The following is a 16294-nucleotide window of genomic DNA, read 5'->3' as shown; positions in this document are numbered from 1 at the left end:
TGGACTCCCTTCCTCTACAGCCCTCCACCAACTCATAGCACACAGCTCCGTCACAGCCAATGCCAGCGGCCCGCTCCCCCAGGATGGGAAGTGCTGGAATCCCACCCTGCATCACCAGCGCCTGGTGCACGGGGCTCCCACGGCTGTTAAAAGGAAGGAAAAAAGGAGTGCGTGAAATAAGGTTTGATGCTCAGATGTGCACAGGGAGGACGAGAGCGTTCTCCCAAATTGAGCATGAATCTGGGATCCTTCTAAGTGAGGCAAAAGGTTTAGGTAAGGTAGGACCAACCATCAGGGACTCTGTCTGCCGAAGGAAAGTGGTCTCCATTCTACACCCAAGTGAGCCACTACAGGAGAGAGAACAGCATGACGGGATCAATGATTTGGGAAGATTAATCTGGCAGCCACATCTATGATGGGTTGCGACCTGTTTTGAACACTTTCAGTGTTCAAAGTGCTCATGTGCTAGAAAGATCTGGCTCTCATATACAACAAGCAGCCCCCAACACTAACTGCAAACACATGCACAAGAGATTCATTAAAACATCCTTGCGGCATAAAATGGCAGCATAATTGCACACCAACACAGAGCAAAGTAAAGCAATCACCAACGATTTCTCACTCCCCTGACAATGACCTTTTAGCCACAACTGGCAACACCCTCCCTCTCTCAATTCCATGCCAATGGTGACAAATTTGAGGAAGTGGGGAGAAGACAGATGACTGAGGGGTCCCCTGGGATGACCCACTCCAGGTAATGACTTCCTGACTGCCTAGTACCGCTCTCCAGGCTGTTGGCACTCACCGGCCCCTTAGGCTCACCTGCAACTGTGAGGTCCATGGCGGACCAAGTCACCTGGATGGGCGCCTTGCAGCAGCCTGGGCTTCCCATCTGGCTCCTGGGTCCCACACATGCCTACGGAACAGAAGCCTATGGCCTCCAGACCTGACTCTGTCCCCCACTTGGCTGATCGCTGTGACAGCACATGGGATTATGTAAGCAAGAAACCGAGGCACAGCTGAAATGAAGCCATTCCAGAAAATTAATGTTTCCACGAATGCTCCTAAAGTCAGTTTTCACTTTCAAAATCATACAACTTAGAACATCTCTGCCGTGTGAACAAGACGGGAAGGTGGAAATTGATCCGTAGGTCTTCTTATAATTTTAGTTGTAATTTCTGCATGTTGGTGACTCAAAATCTTTCCCCTTTAAAAGGTTCGTGTTCTGGGGCGCCTGGGTGGCGCAGTCGGTTAAGCGTCCGACTTCAGCCAGGTCACGATCTCGCGGTCCGTGAGTTCGAGCCCCGCGTCGGGCTCTGGGCTGATGGCTCAGAGCCTGGAGCCTGTTTCCGATTCTGTGTCTCCCTCTCTCTCTGCCCCTCCCCCGTTCATGCTCTGTCTCTCTCTGTCCCAAAAATAAATAAAAAATAAATAAATAAATAAATAAATAAATAAATAAATAAATAAATAAAATAAAAGGTTCGTGTTCTTTTTTTTTTTAATGTTTATTTATTTTTGAGACAGAGAGAGACAGAGCATGAGCAGGGAGGGGGCAGAGAGAGAGGGAGACACAGAATCCGAAGCAGGCTCCAGGCTCCGAGCTGTCAGCACAGAGCCCGACGCAGGGCTCGAACTCATGAACTGTGAGATCATGACCTGAGCCAAAGTCGGACACTCAACCAACTGAGCCACCCAGGCGCCCCTAAAGGTTAGTGTTCTATGGGCAGTAGCTATCTATGCGCTCAGTGAGGGCAGGGCAGAGCAATGTGAAACAGAAGTAATTCACCATAGGCAGAACCGCGTGGGTTCAAGTTCTAGGTCAACTACCACGGTGAAAAACAGAAAATAAAGGACGTGTTTCACCATTATCTGCCACACCTTGTGGAATGAAGCAAAAATGGTGATAGGAGCAACAGAATGTTCCTATTTTCAGGGTAAGGGGGGAAAAAGAAGTCTTTCCCAAACCTAATCAAAAAAATTAAATGCACAATTCCCTCCAGCAAGAATTTTATTTTTAATTTTCATTTACATAGCTCTCTTTCTTCCAAGAATCTCAAAATAATGGAGCTCCACAAATACTTAGCAAAAAAAAAATAAAATAAAACAATTATAAAACAACAGTTGTCACAACAGGACAGGCTTGGCAGGGCAGGAGCTCAGAAGGGCAAGAAGCGGCAGGCAGAGGTGACGGAGGGGGTGACAGCAGGGGTGACAGCAGGCACTTAGGGCAGCACCTCAAAGCCCTTCCTGCTCTTGCTTGCAGCTTCGGGCTTTTCAAGACACGGATCTACCTTTGGTGTCGTTTATTAGCTTTTTTATTCTGACCCAAATAACGCTCTCTCCCCTAAAAACAGGAGGGAAGGCGGTAATCAACCAAGGACCGTCACAGGTCCAATATATCATCAGAACTGAGATGCCTAAAATGACTTCATATTCTTTTTGGTCTTAAAAACTATGTGAGGAAATAAAATATTAAAAATGTATCGGAGGGAAAGAACCAATGTGAGACAAACTGTCTTTTAGGGGGAAATTGGGAATAAGCTTTTAAGCTAGTTGTTTTTGGTTTGTTGGTTTGTTTTTTTTTTTTTTCCAGCTGAGTGGACAGGATCTGAACATCTTACATTTAGCAAAAAGCTGTCAACACCCAAATAAAATCTTAATGACAGTCAGAATGGCATTCCATTTCTTGCAATTTCGCAATGTTCCCTTAAAAAAGAGCTAATTTGTCAATTTGTTTTTCCCTTAACCAAATTCAGGATACCTCGCAACCATATATAACTTTTTTTAAAAACGTTAACTCATTTAACTTTTTGAATAAACACAGCCAAATACAAAGATGTCTTTAAGAAAACAACCCTCGTGCTGGTATACTCAGGATGATGCTAAAACACGCTTCAGAGTAAGTTCTGATAATTTCTTCCAACGTTGTTCATAAATCACAGCCAAAAGCATCGAAGATTTCAATTGTTGGCCGAGTGGGCCCCACTGCGGTGTCTGGGGTTTTACAGAGGTGTGGGCCAGGCACCTGGGAGGCTCAGTTGCTTAAGCGGCTGACTCCTGATCTCTGCTCAGGTCATGACCTCACCGATCATGGGTTCAAGCCCTGTGCCTGGTTCTGTGCTGACAGCGTGGAGCCTGCTTGGGATTCTCTCTCTGCCCCTCCCCGGCTCACTTGAGGTCCCACACACACACACACACACACACACACACACACTCTCTCTCTCTCTCTCTCTCTCTCTCTCTCTCTTAAAACAAATAAACTTAAAAAATAAAAAAATAGGGGCGCCTGGGTGGCGCAGTCAGTTAAGCGTCCGACTTCAGCCAGGTCACGATCTCGCGGTCCGTGAGTTCGAGCCCCGCGTCGGGCTCTGGGCTGATGGCTCAGAGCCTGGAGCCTGTTTCCGATTCTGTGTCTCCCTCTCTCTCTGCCCCTCCCCCGTTCATGCTCTGTCTCTCTCTGTCCCAAAAATAAATAAACGTTGAAAAAAAAATAAAAATAAAAATAAAAAATAAAAAAAAAGAATTAGGAGCTTTTTAAAAAAATAAATAAATAAAAATATAAAAAAATATAAAAAAATAAATTTAAAAAAAAGGGGATGCAGGCCAACTCATTTTCACAAATGCTTCAGTGAAAACCAGTAGAATCTATTCAGTTCCATGTAAATCCTCTACCTGGCTATTTTTCCAGGTACTTTGTGATGCTGAGTAAATTCTGGGGAGGAATGAACACCCCCAACCTCGCTCCTCTCCAGCCACCTGTCTGACGGGGGTCCTGAGGAAGGCGGGGGTGGGGGTTCACGTCTGAGGAGCTTCCCCAGGCTGCCCATGGCCCAGGGCTCTAACACACACAAAAATTCTGCCAACTGCCCTGGGCCTCCTGCAGCAAGGAAGAGCCTTCAGATTCAAATGAAGAAAATGACAAGATTTATTTCGTGCACTGACATCATCCTATCAGAATTTAATTACAGCAAGAATTAGAATTATTTTTATTAGAGAGTTGTTTACTTTTCCAAGGAAAGGTCCTTGATGGGTTTTGCAACAAATTAGATGGCTTTCAGAAACTGCTGTTGGCCCTCATTATGTTTTTTAACGGTGTCATATTATGTGAGTAGGGTAGCACTTGTCCTTTTTAAAAATCTAAGGCGCTTCAAAGCTGCTTCTACCAATGAAGGCAACGCCATGGGTCCCCCCACACACCCACCCATCCCAGGTAACTTCCTGCAGGGACATCTCCTGCCCAGCCAAAGACCACTGTCCTCTCCCTACCTCCTTAGAATACGGCTGAAAATTGGGACTGATTACAGCCCAGCAAATCCAGAACTGTGACAGGACCCACAGCTCAATACAAATCTTGGCTGTCCTCTTCAATAAAATCAACACGTAAACACAAACCAAAACCTAGTCCTTAACCATGCAGCAAAACCAGGCTATTTAGCTGGCTTTGAAAACGAGAATAGGAAACATGACTAAGATATTTCAGAGAGCCCCGCCACTGACATTTTGTTGAAATATCCCAAACTTGGGGCAGTTTTTTTTTTTTTTTTTTTTTTTTGGTTGCTATGTGACTTTATATCCCTAAATGTCGAGTTTGTAGGAACAGTAATTTCTCTGTGAATTCTAAATCATTACCAGGGTGTAATAAAATGTATCCAAATGCTCATGTCAATAAATGTTTATTAAATCAGAAATCACAAATGAATTCACAACTTCTTTGCTATAAAAGCTATATAACACAGATATTAAATCGCTTGTCTAATTATGCCATTCAAGTTCCTTTTTCACTCCACGATCTGCACATGCATAGTTCTCTCGGGTGTCTGGGCAGACACAGGCATCTAGTTCCGAAAATGCCCAGCACGACTGGAACGTCCAGGTAAACAGTAGTGAGGCACAATGAGAGGTCACGGGGCCCCTCTTCAAACAGCTTCAACAAAACAAATGGCCATAAGTAAAAAGTGTCTCTGTGCTATGCTATAATAAGATTCAAACACAGGATTCCAAGAATTCCACCTGTTTCCAATTAGATACCAGAATTGCTTTGAGTGTTTAAACTACATTCACTTGCTACTTATACAAAACAATTCTTCCGGGTTTTTTTGAACGTTTTAAGTATGTTAAAATAAGATTAAGGGTCTGGTTTAAACAATCAGAGGCAGGGGAATTTCAGTTGAAACCAAAACTGTCTCTCTGCAGCCATAATGCAGAGCTTCAGACAAAACAATAGAACAAGATAACGAATTTCTACCTCTGACAGTTCCTTGTAAAAATCAGACCTTCCATAGGAAAAGCAATTATATACACACACTTTCATACGTTAAATGACTGTAAATAGGTTTTTAAATAATTTCTCAAATAGTGTGTGATCCTATATATTAAAGTAACTTTCAGGTAGGATTTGTGTTACAGGCCGGCGGATGCACCTGCCTTTTTAAAAACGGGAAATTTACAGGACATCAAATGTGAACTGTGTGAAATGGAAGCACAGGTAGGAATTTGGCCTAGCTCTGCAGGATTTTTTCACAGGACGAATTTCTCTCTTTAAAAATGTGCAAGCTTCCCTCTAACAAATCTGTCCTTCCTTCGTTTCACTGAGGATGTTCGCGGCGCCTTATACAATGAGCTGAAACGGATACAGATTTTCTACCTCGAGCCTCGTTTTCTCTCCTAAGACGGACCCTGAGCACAGCCCTGGGAGCAGTTCTGCTGGTTGACTGCTACAGGTGGACCCAGAAGGGGGGAGGACGGGAGGGAAGCACAGGCCATCCCTTCCCCACAGCTCCTGCAGAAACCCTGCTGGGTTTGTTTTAATTGTACACAACAGGACAGGGGACTTTTTCAACAGCCTGTAAAAGTCTCGGGGGCTCCATAGGCTCACCAGACAACATTTTTAAGGTTAGCTCAGTGGATGAGGAGAGAGTGATTCCGGAGGGGATTGGCAATTTGTCCCCTCGCCCTTCCAACCCCCTTCTGCAGCTAACTACTGGCAAGAGCTGTGTGAAACTGGGGAAGGAGGCAAAGGGAGACTCCACGGACCCAACTGTATCAGAGGCTGTTGTGTAACCCCAGCCCTTCACCGCCTTGCACCTTTAAAAGACAAGAACAGAAAAACCACACAGAGTTTCACACAGAGAAAAAAACTTTAATCCACTGACAATGACCCCCTCCCACACGCCATCTCAAAGACACTGATATTAAAAGAGCCAAGAAAACAAAGACAGCAGCTGTGTAGAAGCCCTTGATTTGTTTACTAGATGGGATACATACTGTAATCAAAATAATACACTTCTGGGGAATACTTCCCTAACAGGGAAACGCAAAATAAAAGCTATCAGAGAAACGGACTTTGGGCAAAACTGGAATTATTTTCGGATTTTGACAAAGAGGAAAATGTTTAAAGTTAACTTTTGCAGAGACTCCTTAAAGGGGAACACCAGTCACCACGGAAGAATAACGCCCCGAAGGGAAGTGGGTCGCTGGCAGGCCCCATCCCCAAAAGCTTCACTCACACACAGAGTTACAAGAGCTTGTTTTAGAAAGTGTCCTCTTTTCAAACATGTATTTAAAAGGCAAATTTATACAATGGTGTTTTTCTTGTCTTAAAAAAAAAAAAAAAAACCTGGTTTTTTTACAAGTCTGGGATAGGATAAAAACTTGTCCAACTAGTCTTATTAGCAACACCGAAGCACTGACACTTCCATACCACAAGCCTTTGGGACTGAAAAGGAAACGAAATAGAACCCAATCTTCACAAACTCTCTTTCTGGGCACTCAGTCCACGTCCCAGGGCAGCTTTAAGACCACGCTGAGGGACCAGAACTCAGCCCGCGCTCACTGGGGGGCAGCAGGGGCATGGGAGGGACACACAACCATCTTGTCGCCAGCAAACCCGCTGAGGTCTCCAACCTGGGTCTGAGTCTAGCTCAGACAGGGTCTCTTTACCCTCAGGTGGCGATGCCACAACCCACACTGGGCTCCGCAGGCAACCCGATCTCCGGGTCAGGGGTTCTGGAAAGATGAGAAGAGCCTGAAACTAATGAATTCTCTCTTCTCAAACTGCAGTCTCATCGGCTCACTTAACTGTCTATGGGAACAGAGATGACGTTAAACTGGATACCAACTCAATAGGCCTCTTCAGGGCCCAGAGAAAGAACCAGTTTAGCCTTCTGCTTGAACTTTGACATTCCGTAGTCAAATGAAGTTTTTCAAACCTGTCAAGAAGGGGCAGAAAATCATCTCAGCCCCAATCTTCACCTACCACCAAAAGCTAAAGGAAGCTCCGTACAGACAATGATAATGATGCTCGCTCACACAATTTTGTTTGCAAGATCAACACCTTAAAGCTCATTCACATAAACGGACAAGGAACCTTCCAGGCCGATCCTGGAGTTACACAGTTAAATATCCTCATGATATCCCGAAGTAGCTCATCACTAGCAGGTTGTGGGGTGTCAAAGAGATCCTCAAATCTAATACCTTTCTGGAAACCGAATCGACCTCCCACGCAGTTTTTTTGCCAAAAAAAAAAAAAAATGCTTAAAAAATAAACTTCATGGATGTTCAGCTAAATGTCACATTTAGGAAGACAAGGAAAAAAATTAAGGTTTGTCTCTTCAAAATTCCACAACGGGTTTTACAGTAAGCACAGGAATTAAATTATGGTAAAAGGGAGCTATTTTTACTAAAACAGGGTAGACCAATTTATCAAAAATGCCATTCGGCTGTGTTCATTACATTCAGGAATCTAATTTACACAATAGACACTTTGGAGTAATCTATTTTAGTCAATAAATACTCAAACTCCTTTAAGTTTTAATCTTATCGAAAATACATATTTCACATAGTCTTCTTCCTAGTTAAGCGAGAAATCTGAAGAAATTTCATAACGACTATGAGTCTGTTTTATCGTTCTTACGTAGGCAGGAACAGAAAACAAGCATATACAATTAAAGTTGTCAGACCCCATTTATATAGGTTTTAATCCAATCCGCTTCATTTCATCCAAGGCTGCATCTGGAGTTCATTTGCTTCCCTCCTAAAAGTACTGTAGGTCACTATCACCAGTCCTCCGGGTTAGGAAAGTTCGGCCAAGTTTACCTTCCCGCACACCTTAAAGCAGGGCGCCGCGGCCGTCCCTAAGGGACGCTGGGCGACCCCCGCGGTACCAGGCCGCCCCGGGGCCCTTCGGAGCCGAAGACCGACCTCCCCTCCCGCGCCCCCACGCCCCCCCCCACCCCCGCATCGCTCTTCTGACCCACACGCCGCTCACCTTCAACTTGGCTCCGGCTACGCACAACATCCACCTGGCGGGGTCCCGGGGCCGTCCAGGCGCGGCGAGCGCGGAGCCGGCAGATTCGGGGCGAACCCCGAGGGCGCGCGGCTCCTCTGGGTCTGGGGTGACAGGCAGAAACGCGGCCCCTGGGCACAGCGGCAGCACCGGAGCCGGACGGGGAGCCCCGGCACGATCCCCCAGCAACGCCCCAGGCTCGGCGCGCGGACCACGGCCCGGCACACCACAGTCCAGGGGGGCCCCCGGGGCTTTGCTTTCGAGAAGCCGGCCCGAGGCGGCATTTCGGACGGGACCCGCCGCGCGCTCCATCGAGCCCCGCGGACCCTGTTGGGAGGACAGGGCCTCGGAGGAGAGCGCCAGAGCGGAGCCGGCGGGTCACCGGGGGCCGCGGGAGCCTCGGGGCTCGGGCCGCCCGGACCGGCGGCGGGGAGGAAGCGTCCCCCCACCCGGGTAGACGGCGCGCCAGGGCGCAGCGCGGGGCCTGAGCTCGGGGAAAGTTGCTGCCCTCCGCCCGCACCGGCTCCCGCCGGGCGCTCCGACCCTCGGGCTCCGCGCGCCGGGTGCCCGCCGCCCCTCGCAAGTTTACCCCCAAGCACCCCTACCCGCGTCTCCGGCCGCGGAGGGGCCGGTCCGCGCCACTCGTGCAGGCACACAAAAGGGCCGGGCGGCTGCGGGTGGCCCCGGGGCGCCCGTCCGGACGTAAACAAACCCCGGGGTCCGCGCGGAGACCCCCACGCCGGGTGCGGGAGCGGCGGCGCGGCCCCGGCCCGCTGACAGCCCCGGCGCGGGGGCCGGGGCCCGGGCCGGCCGGGGCCGGGGCGCGCGGACGCCCGGCCGCCCGCCCGGCCACCCGCCCGCCTGGCCGGAGCCGGGCCGCGCCGCCGCCGCCGCCGCCGGTGGCCGCTCTGACCCTCCCCCGAGCCGGCGGCACCACAGCGCCACCAGCCCCAGCTCCGCCGCGCCGGCGGCAGTGGCGGCGGCGGCTCCTCCTGGAGAGGCAGGCGCTTCACCCCCCACAGCAACTCCCCACAAACTTTCCCCGGGAATACGGCGGGCCGGGGGCGCGGGGCGCGCGGCCGGGCGCCGCCGCCGGGCCGCAGCCCCCTCCCGGCGCAGCGCCCGCCGCCGCCGCCGCCCGCCGCCGCCCGCTCCCCGCTCGCGCGCGCACCCCGCGGGCCGCCGGGGCCGCCCCCCTCCCCGGTCCCGCGGCGGCGGCGGCGGCGGTGGCGGCGGCGCAGGGCCGGGGGGGCGCCCGGGGTGGGGGCCGACACCGGGGGCAGCGGTGGCGGCGGCGGCTCCCGGCGCCATCTTGGGCTGATCGATGAATTGAACAAAGAGGATCAATTTCTGATCAAGCGAGTTATCAATGGGGGCCGGGGAGCGAGAGGGACTTGTCCCCGACTCGGCCCCGCTTTCCCCGGCACCCCCCTCCTCCCCGCCGCCGCGGCCCCCCGGCGGCCGGGCAGCCCGGGGCCCCGGGGGAGGCCGCGACCGCCCGCAGCCCCCACCCCCGGGCGAGAGGCCGAGCGAGCAGAAGCCTGACCTGCAGCTGCTGTAAATCAAAGCGCTTCCAATATTGAAACATCGATCCCACATTGGCCGCCATCTTGAGACATATTGAGACGGAGTGAGAGGCTGATAGAGAGGGGGCTGGAGTTCAGGAGCCGCCAGGAGGCAGCAGGCGGGCGGCGCCAAAACCCGGCCTGGAGCCGGCCGCCGCCGCCGCCACGGAGGACGCGGACTCCTCCTCACGGCGCCGCCGCAGCCATGGCGAGCCCGAGCCGGAGCCGGAGTCGGAGCCCGAGGGCGCGGCGGCCGCCGCGGGGCCTGGAGCGCGCGGCCCCTGCCCCCTCCCCCCGGCGCCCTGCGCCGGGCCCGCGACCCCCGCCCCTCCCGGGCCCCCGGCCCCAGCGGGCGGCGGCCCCCGGCCCGGCCCCGAGGGGGCGCTGGAGGGCGGCGGGAGGGGCTCCGGGGCCCCGCGGGAGGCCCCGGGCCGGGCTCACCTGGGGCTGGCTTCGGGCCCCTGGGGGTCGCGGGGGCCGCCGGCGGCCGAGCGCAGCCCTTCGGGGGCCCTGAGTCCCGGGCTTTCGGCCGCGTCCGGGCGGGCGCCTGAGCCGCGCCGCTTTCGCTCGCCCTCCTGCGGGCCCCGAGCGCGCGGAGCCGCCGCGACCACCTGCCCGAGCCCCGAGCGACGACCCCGCGCAAACCGGGCCCACGGCGGCCGCGCGTGTGCGAGGCGGACTGGCGGGCGGCTGAGGCGCACCCACCTCCCCGGGGCCCCAGCCGGACCCCGGTCGAGCCTGCCAGGGACAGCGTTTGAGGTTGGGGGGAGTGGAGTTGGGGTGAAACCAGCCCTGACCCTGCTGTCGCTGCACACGTTAACGCCCCGAACGGTGGCAGCGCGGTCCCCGCGCCGCGCCGCCACGCACCCGCAAGCCGGGTGGCCAGGGGTCCTAGCTGCGCCAGCTTAGGCCACGACAGGAAAAGTCTTGGCGCACCGTTGTGTATGCCCCGCACCGCTTCGGCGGAACAGCCTTGGAAACTTCCTGTAGTTCAGACACTTCGGTTTTCACTCCTTTTGGCGCAGAAACTTGGAAAGTGTAGGTGCACTTACAACAAAGTATGGTCCCTGGTTTACAGAAATGCTAGCATTTAAACCCCGGAGTCAATTCGCTTTTGATTTCTGTTTTCGCAGAAACCTGGCAAAAGCACCCCGTTTTATGATCGTCATGTTTAATTGATTATACACACGTGTGAGTTGGACTTCCCAGCAGGAACACTGTACTTTTATTCCCCCGCACTTCATTTGACGTGTGATTACATCCCCAAATTCCTTAATCTTGAAAATTATATGTAAATAAAATTCGGATGGGATACGAAATAAAACGTGTAAGGATAGAACTGCTTTTCAACTGAGTTCGAGGGCTTAGCGCTGATCATTGGGGTGAACGGAAGCAGTTTTGAATGAAGGGCCTGGAAATGAAAGGCCACGAGATTTAGAGAACACACGTGCCCCCAGGTCTCGGCCCGCGAAGAACCTCAGTTCCGTCAGTGCGTGACTGGCTCCTGAGGTCGGCCGGCGGCGGGCGGGGGTGGGGGTCCCCCGGCGTCCCCATCGCAGCTTCGCCCAGCAGAGGGGGCAGGAAGCAGGTGGGTGGGAGCGCGCGAGCGCAGGGCAGGGGCGCCGCGAGCCTCCGCCGCAGATGCTGTGACGCCGCGCGGGGCAGGGCACTGGCGACCTCGGGAACGCCGAGGACCGCCTCGGTGTGGGGCGCCCGAGCCCGCGCGCGCAGTCGGCAGGCGGCCGCGCTGCAGCTCCGACCGCGCCGCCCGGTAGAGGGCAGCGGCGCCCCGACACTCGCGTCCTCGGGTCCCCGCGCACGTGCCCACCCGCGCGCCCCGCGCCTGGCCACGCCCTGTCCCGGAGCCAGGCCCCAGGCGGGAAACTGCACTGCCACCTCAAGGGATCCTTGTCCGGACGAAATACCACCCCTAATGATTCCCACCCCCTCCAGGCCCGGTATCCCAACACTTGGGGGTACGTCTGCGCTCCTCTCCTATTCGTGCGGTGGCAGGCAGGCGAGACCTCGCAATTGCCCTGAAGGTGGCCAGACAAATAAAATGTGCAGGGGCTTAAAAAAAAAAAAACAGAAAACCCCCAAAACTTCCCGTAGGGAAGGCTCAAGGAAGGATCAGGGAAATGGTTTGGATTTGGTGCAGATGTTCTCAATCTAATTATCGTGTCGATCCCCTGGGTTTGAACCAAAAAAAAAAAAAAAAAAAAGTGAAATATATATGACCTGTGTAATACTCCAGAAGTACATCTGGTTGGAATTCAGGGTTCTGAATCCACTGCAATATTTTAGAAATAAATTTGATGAGTATTAGATACCCTTGTTACATTTCTGGTTATGTTTAGGTTATTTGCATGCTAACTTGACTTCGCAGAGAAATAATACATTGACTGGCCCAGAGGTCAAGCTCTATTTAAAGAACATGTAGATTTTTTTCTTCCAGAGTTTTGCCTTATACTAGGCTTCTTGCTCTCTGGGCATTGGGGGGGGTGGGGGGGGCGCGGGTAGACAAAAGTTAGGAATGACTTTGCCAACACCACAAAATGTTGCCACTTTAAAATGGCATTCAGAACAAACCACTGATCAAAAATTATCTTAGCCGAGGTAAGTGATCAGCAGAGACCTAGAAAGCTTGTAAAAGTACATTTCCTTTTTCTTGAGTGTAGACATAGAATCAGAACAAATTGCATCTATTCCTAAAGGCGATTTTGTTTTGGTTTTTTTCTGCTTGACTTTGTCTCATCATTGTAGAAGGTTAGGAGGACTCTCTTGGACATCCAAATACAGTAAATCCATGAATGTGGATTTTGTATAAAATACTTAGAAAATGGAAAGGCTTTAGGACCTAGATCTCCATTAGCACCCACAAAGACAATAAAATGATGGCTAGCCTCCCCCCACCCCCAACAAAGTGTGAGAAAAAGACAGGTTAGGAAGATAACTGACCCACTACACAGAAGCAACAGGACTAAAAGTCATTCTCTAACAGTGGAGCAGGAGGAAAACAACCCAGCGCCATTCTTTGTACCTTTTGATGTTCAGACTCTCCCTTTAGGGAAAGAAAGCTCACAGGTCCCAAGTTTATGATGAATTCTCCATCCCCAACTTTCAAAAATCAAGCCCCAAGTAATCAGAATGGGGGAGTGGGAGAGTGACCTGAGTGTTCCTGACCCCTTTAAATGAAATACAGCTTAGCACCAAACAAGGCAGCTAACAACTAGGATCTGAGCCCAGACTTCCAAAATTTCCTTTCTGACCCGTTTTATTTTGCCTGAGAAAAATACAGTGGCCGTCTTGGGGGCATGATAATACTAGTAAATGTAACTTAGAAGGTTGTAAAGCACTTTTGGAAGTTCAGGCTCTCCTACCCTCCTGGCATTGGGGGACCCTCCTAGCTCCTGACATCAACACGTAATTGATTAAATCCTAAGGTGAAAATTGGCAAAATCTCTAAAACACCCGGTGGATTGATGGTGACTAAATTGGTCCCCTTTGGTAGCCACCGAGAAAGGAAAAGACCTTACCTTGTTTTCTAAAACTTCTGGTTTAGTAATTGTTCTGATACCCTTTAACCTAATTTTTTGAAGGAATTAACCATCAAGACATTCTTCCAATGTCTTATAATGTAGAGCATTAGAAAAAACAAAACAAAACCAAAAAAAGCCATAGTCTTTATCTCTCATAAGAGAGTTTTTATGTTCTGAGATCTTATTTATTTATAAGGGACTCATAAAACGAAGTTTCACCTAAAAACTTTATCTCCAGAAAAAAGCTGGAAAATAATCTGAACTCCACAAATAATGATGAAAAAATTCAGAGATTCTTGTATCCCATGTGATAGGCTTTAAAAGAAAACTTTACAAGAGAGTCCTTCTGAAAGCTTCATTCACCTTCTGGATATTTTTGCATCCAAATTAGAACTGGTTTGGGGGCACCTGGGTAGCTCAGTCGGTTAAGCATCCGACTTCGGCTCAGGTCACGATCTCACGGTTTGTAGGTTTGAGCCCCATGTCAGGCTCTGTACTGACAGCTCAGAGCCTGGAGCCTCCTTCAGATTCTGTGTCTCCCTCTCTCTCTGCCCCTCCCCTGCTTGCACTCTGTCTCTCTCTCTCTCTCTCAAAAAATAAAGTAAACATCAAAAATTAAAAAAAAAACTGGTTTTGAAGAGTATTCGGCAAGAAATATTTCAGATAGGCAGAGACAGAACATACTGCTAAGTGTTTTACATCATAAATTTATTCCCAAACAAACATAAAGGCATGCCTACTCTGTGGGGCATGGGTAAAAATGAATCGTACTCCTAATAAGTCACACAGGAATCTCAATTTCACAAAGACAGAAGTTGAAAATTATACCAAGGTATTCATTCAAGCTGACTGAATTTGAAATGTTTTAAATTTAGGAATATCTAAGGCCAGACAGAAGTTTTGAGACACTTTAAATTTGAAGAGGCCTTTTCCTTAAATCAAAAGAGTATGAATAACAGAAGGAAATTACTTTGTCTTCCTTTTGTCTTTGGCGACTGCCTTCCAGAACAATTTGGCATAGATGACTGGAATAAATAAAAGGAAGGTTCCAGATTCTTTTTTTTTTTTTTTGAGCTCAAGACAACCAAACTACTTTTAATTGTTTTGTTTTTTAAATAATGCTTTCTGTTAATTATTTCTAAGTACACCATTCACTGTACTATGTAAATACCCACCGAATAAAAGTACACATTTTGCTACATGTAATTACATGCATAGTACATAATTCGTCTCCATCCGCCAAATGTACGTGTAGTTATATAATTGTACCAAGAACCTGCCGAACTTGTAAGATCAAACTATAATGACTTGTAAGCAGTAGGCTCTCCGCCTCACCACCCCTCTCGGCCTCTCTCTGGTGACAGCATCTCTCAGGCTCCGAGACCCTTTTAGAAATCTTCAAAGACTTAATTTCTGGCCCACCGTTTAACTTTGCCTTACACTTCTGGACAGCATATGCCGACGCCACTAACTGTAGGTATCTTTCTGCACCTCTAATGATTACGTTCTGCGGTCCTCCGCTCCTCTTGAACGAGAAAGCTTGTAGCTGGAGCTTTTCGGTTGGAGTTCGGTCTTACCCTTGGAAAACACAGCTAGCTTCATACTCCCAAGCCCCGAGGACAGACCTGGGGCATCTCATCACACAACAATTCCCTTCAACCCCACCTTACCAGCCACGCCCCCTCCCCCACCGCAGCAGCCTCGTTTGACCAAACTTCTATTCTAATATAAATTTGCTGGAAATGTTGAGTGTATTAGGATAACACATCTCGCTTCTCGCTTTTTGCCTCTTCCGCATCTTAAAATGCCCATGGAAATGTCATATTACATATTTCCTGTACACAGTGGCCATAAATGCCTTCCTATGTGACTCTCACTGATGTCATTGCTGAATCACTAGAAATTAATAGTGTACCTCGTCAGTCGCTTGAAAGGGCTTGAAATATGTAAGGTATTGTATAAATATCATTATTATCTTGCTTAATGTAAAGTTCACATTCTGTGCTAAGACCTTATATTAATTCCTTTTCTTTTCTCCTGGGAGATATGAGCCATATGCATTCTATTTATATTGACCTTTCATTATTAATATTGCTCTTACAATATCAGTTTGCCATCTAATATTTTAAACACACAACTACATCTCCGGTGCCAGGACATCCACAGTAGATACATGTGTTGTTTTTTTGTTGAAAAATTGCATTTACAACATGAAGCCAAATATTGTTTTGTTTCTCCGCAAGATCATTTATGACACATCTCTGCAGTTATATGGTTGGAGTTGAATGAAGATTTGTTTTCATGAAATGTAATTAGATTTTCTTTTGTCATGAGCACTGTCAGATTGGATATTATTTTTTTTCCCGGGTAAATGTGGTTTGGAAGTTCCCGAAAGCTTGTTTTCCACTGGAAAATAGGGAAGCTGATCTTTCTAGCAGTGAGGAAAAAACTTTCTTCATTCCCTCGAGCTCCATTCACACTAAATATTTGATCTAATGTCAGTTTTTGAGGATCTGTATTATAATATCTTTAGAGCTTTAAGTCGCTAGCAGAATCCCATTGGATGTCAAAATTTTGTGTGCGCGTGAGACACAGAAAAAAGGAGGAGGAAAGTGGGCCTCTAATCTAGGAACTGTTTTTTCTAATTAAAATATTCACACACACACGTGTCATCTGAAAAGTCAAAACGTTAAATAAAAGAATGAAATGCAAATATTCTCAGCACAGAAGTATTTCTGGTAACAAAACAAGCAAAATAAAAAATAAACAAACAAACAAAAAAAAAGACGGACCGACCTAAAGTGTCCAACAATACAGAAACGTCCAATAACACAGAAATGATGAAATATTGTATAGCCATTAAAAGTCATGCTTGTAAAATATGTAATGACACGAGAAAGTGTTTA

General features: G+C 49.3%; 1 protein-coding gene across 12 annotated transcripts in view; it reads right to left on the bottom strand.

The window, feature by feature from the left end:
• The window catches only part of CUX1 (cut like homeobox 1), a 368307-nt gene extending 358268 nt beyond the window's left edge, over positions 1-10039 (bottom strand). For 7 of the 12 annotated variants that reach the window (XR_006964038.1, XM_047089151.1, XM_047089152.1 and 4 more), the window contains exon 1: positions 8267-8883. Coding sequence is in view for 11 of the 12 variants with exons in the window: in XM_047089151.1 (XP_046945107.1) it covers positions 8267-8596 (330 nt within the window). In the remaining variant the exon portion in view is untranslated. The other 5 variants (XM_047089157.1, XM_047089156.1, XM_047089160.1 and 2 more) reach the window with 5 other exon arrangements.
• Positions 10040-16294: the final 6255 nt, after the last annotated feature.

The sequence above is a fragment of the Lynx rufus genome, unplaced genomic scaffold (assembly GCF_022079265.1).
Source record: "Lynx rufus isolate CCGP_SWC_20201006 ecotype Redwood Valley unplaced genomic scaffold, mLynRuf1.p SCAF_27, whole genome shotgun sequence".
Classification (NCBI taxonomy): domain Eukaryota; kingdom Metazoa; phylum Chordata; class Mammalia; order Carnivora; family Felidae; genus Lynx; species Lynx rufus.
Note: the sequence above shows the minus strand (reverse complement) of the source record. Positions and strands in the feature narration are given on the sequence as shown.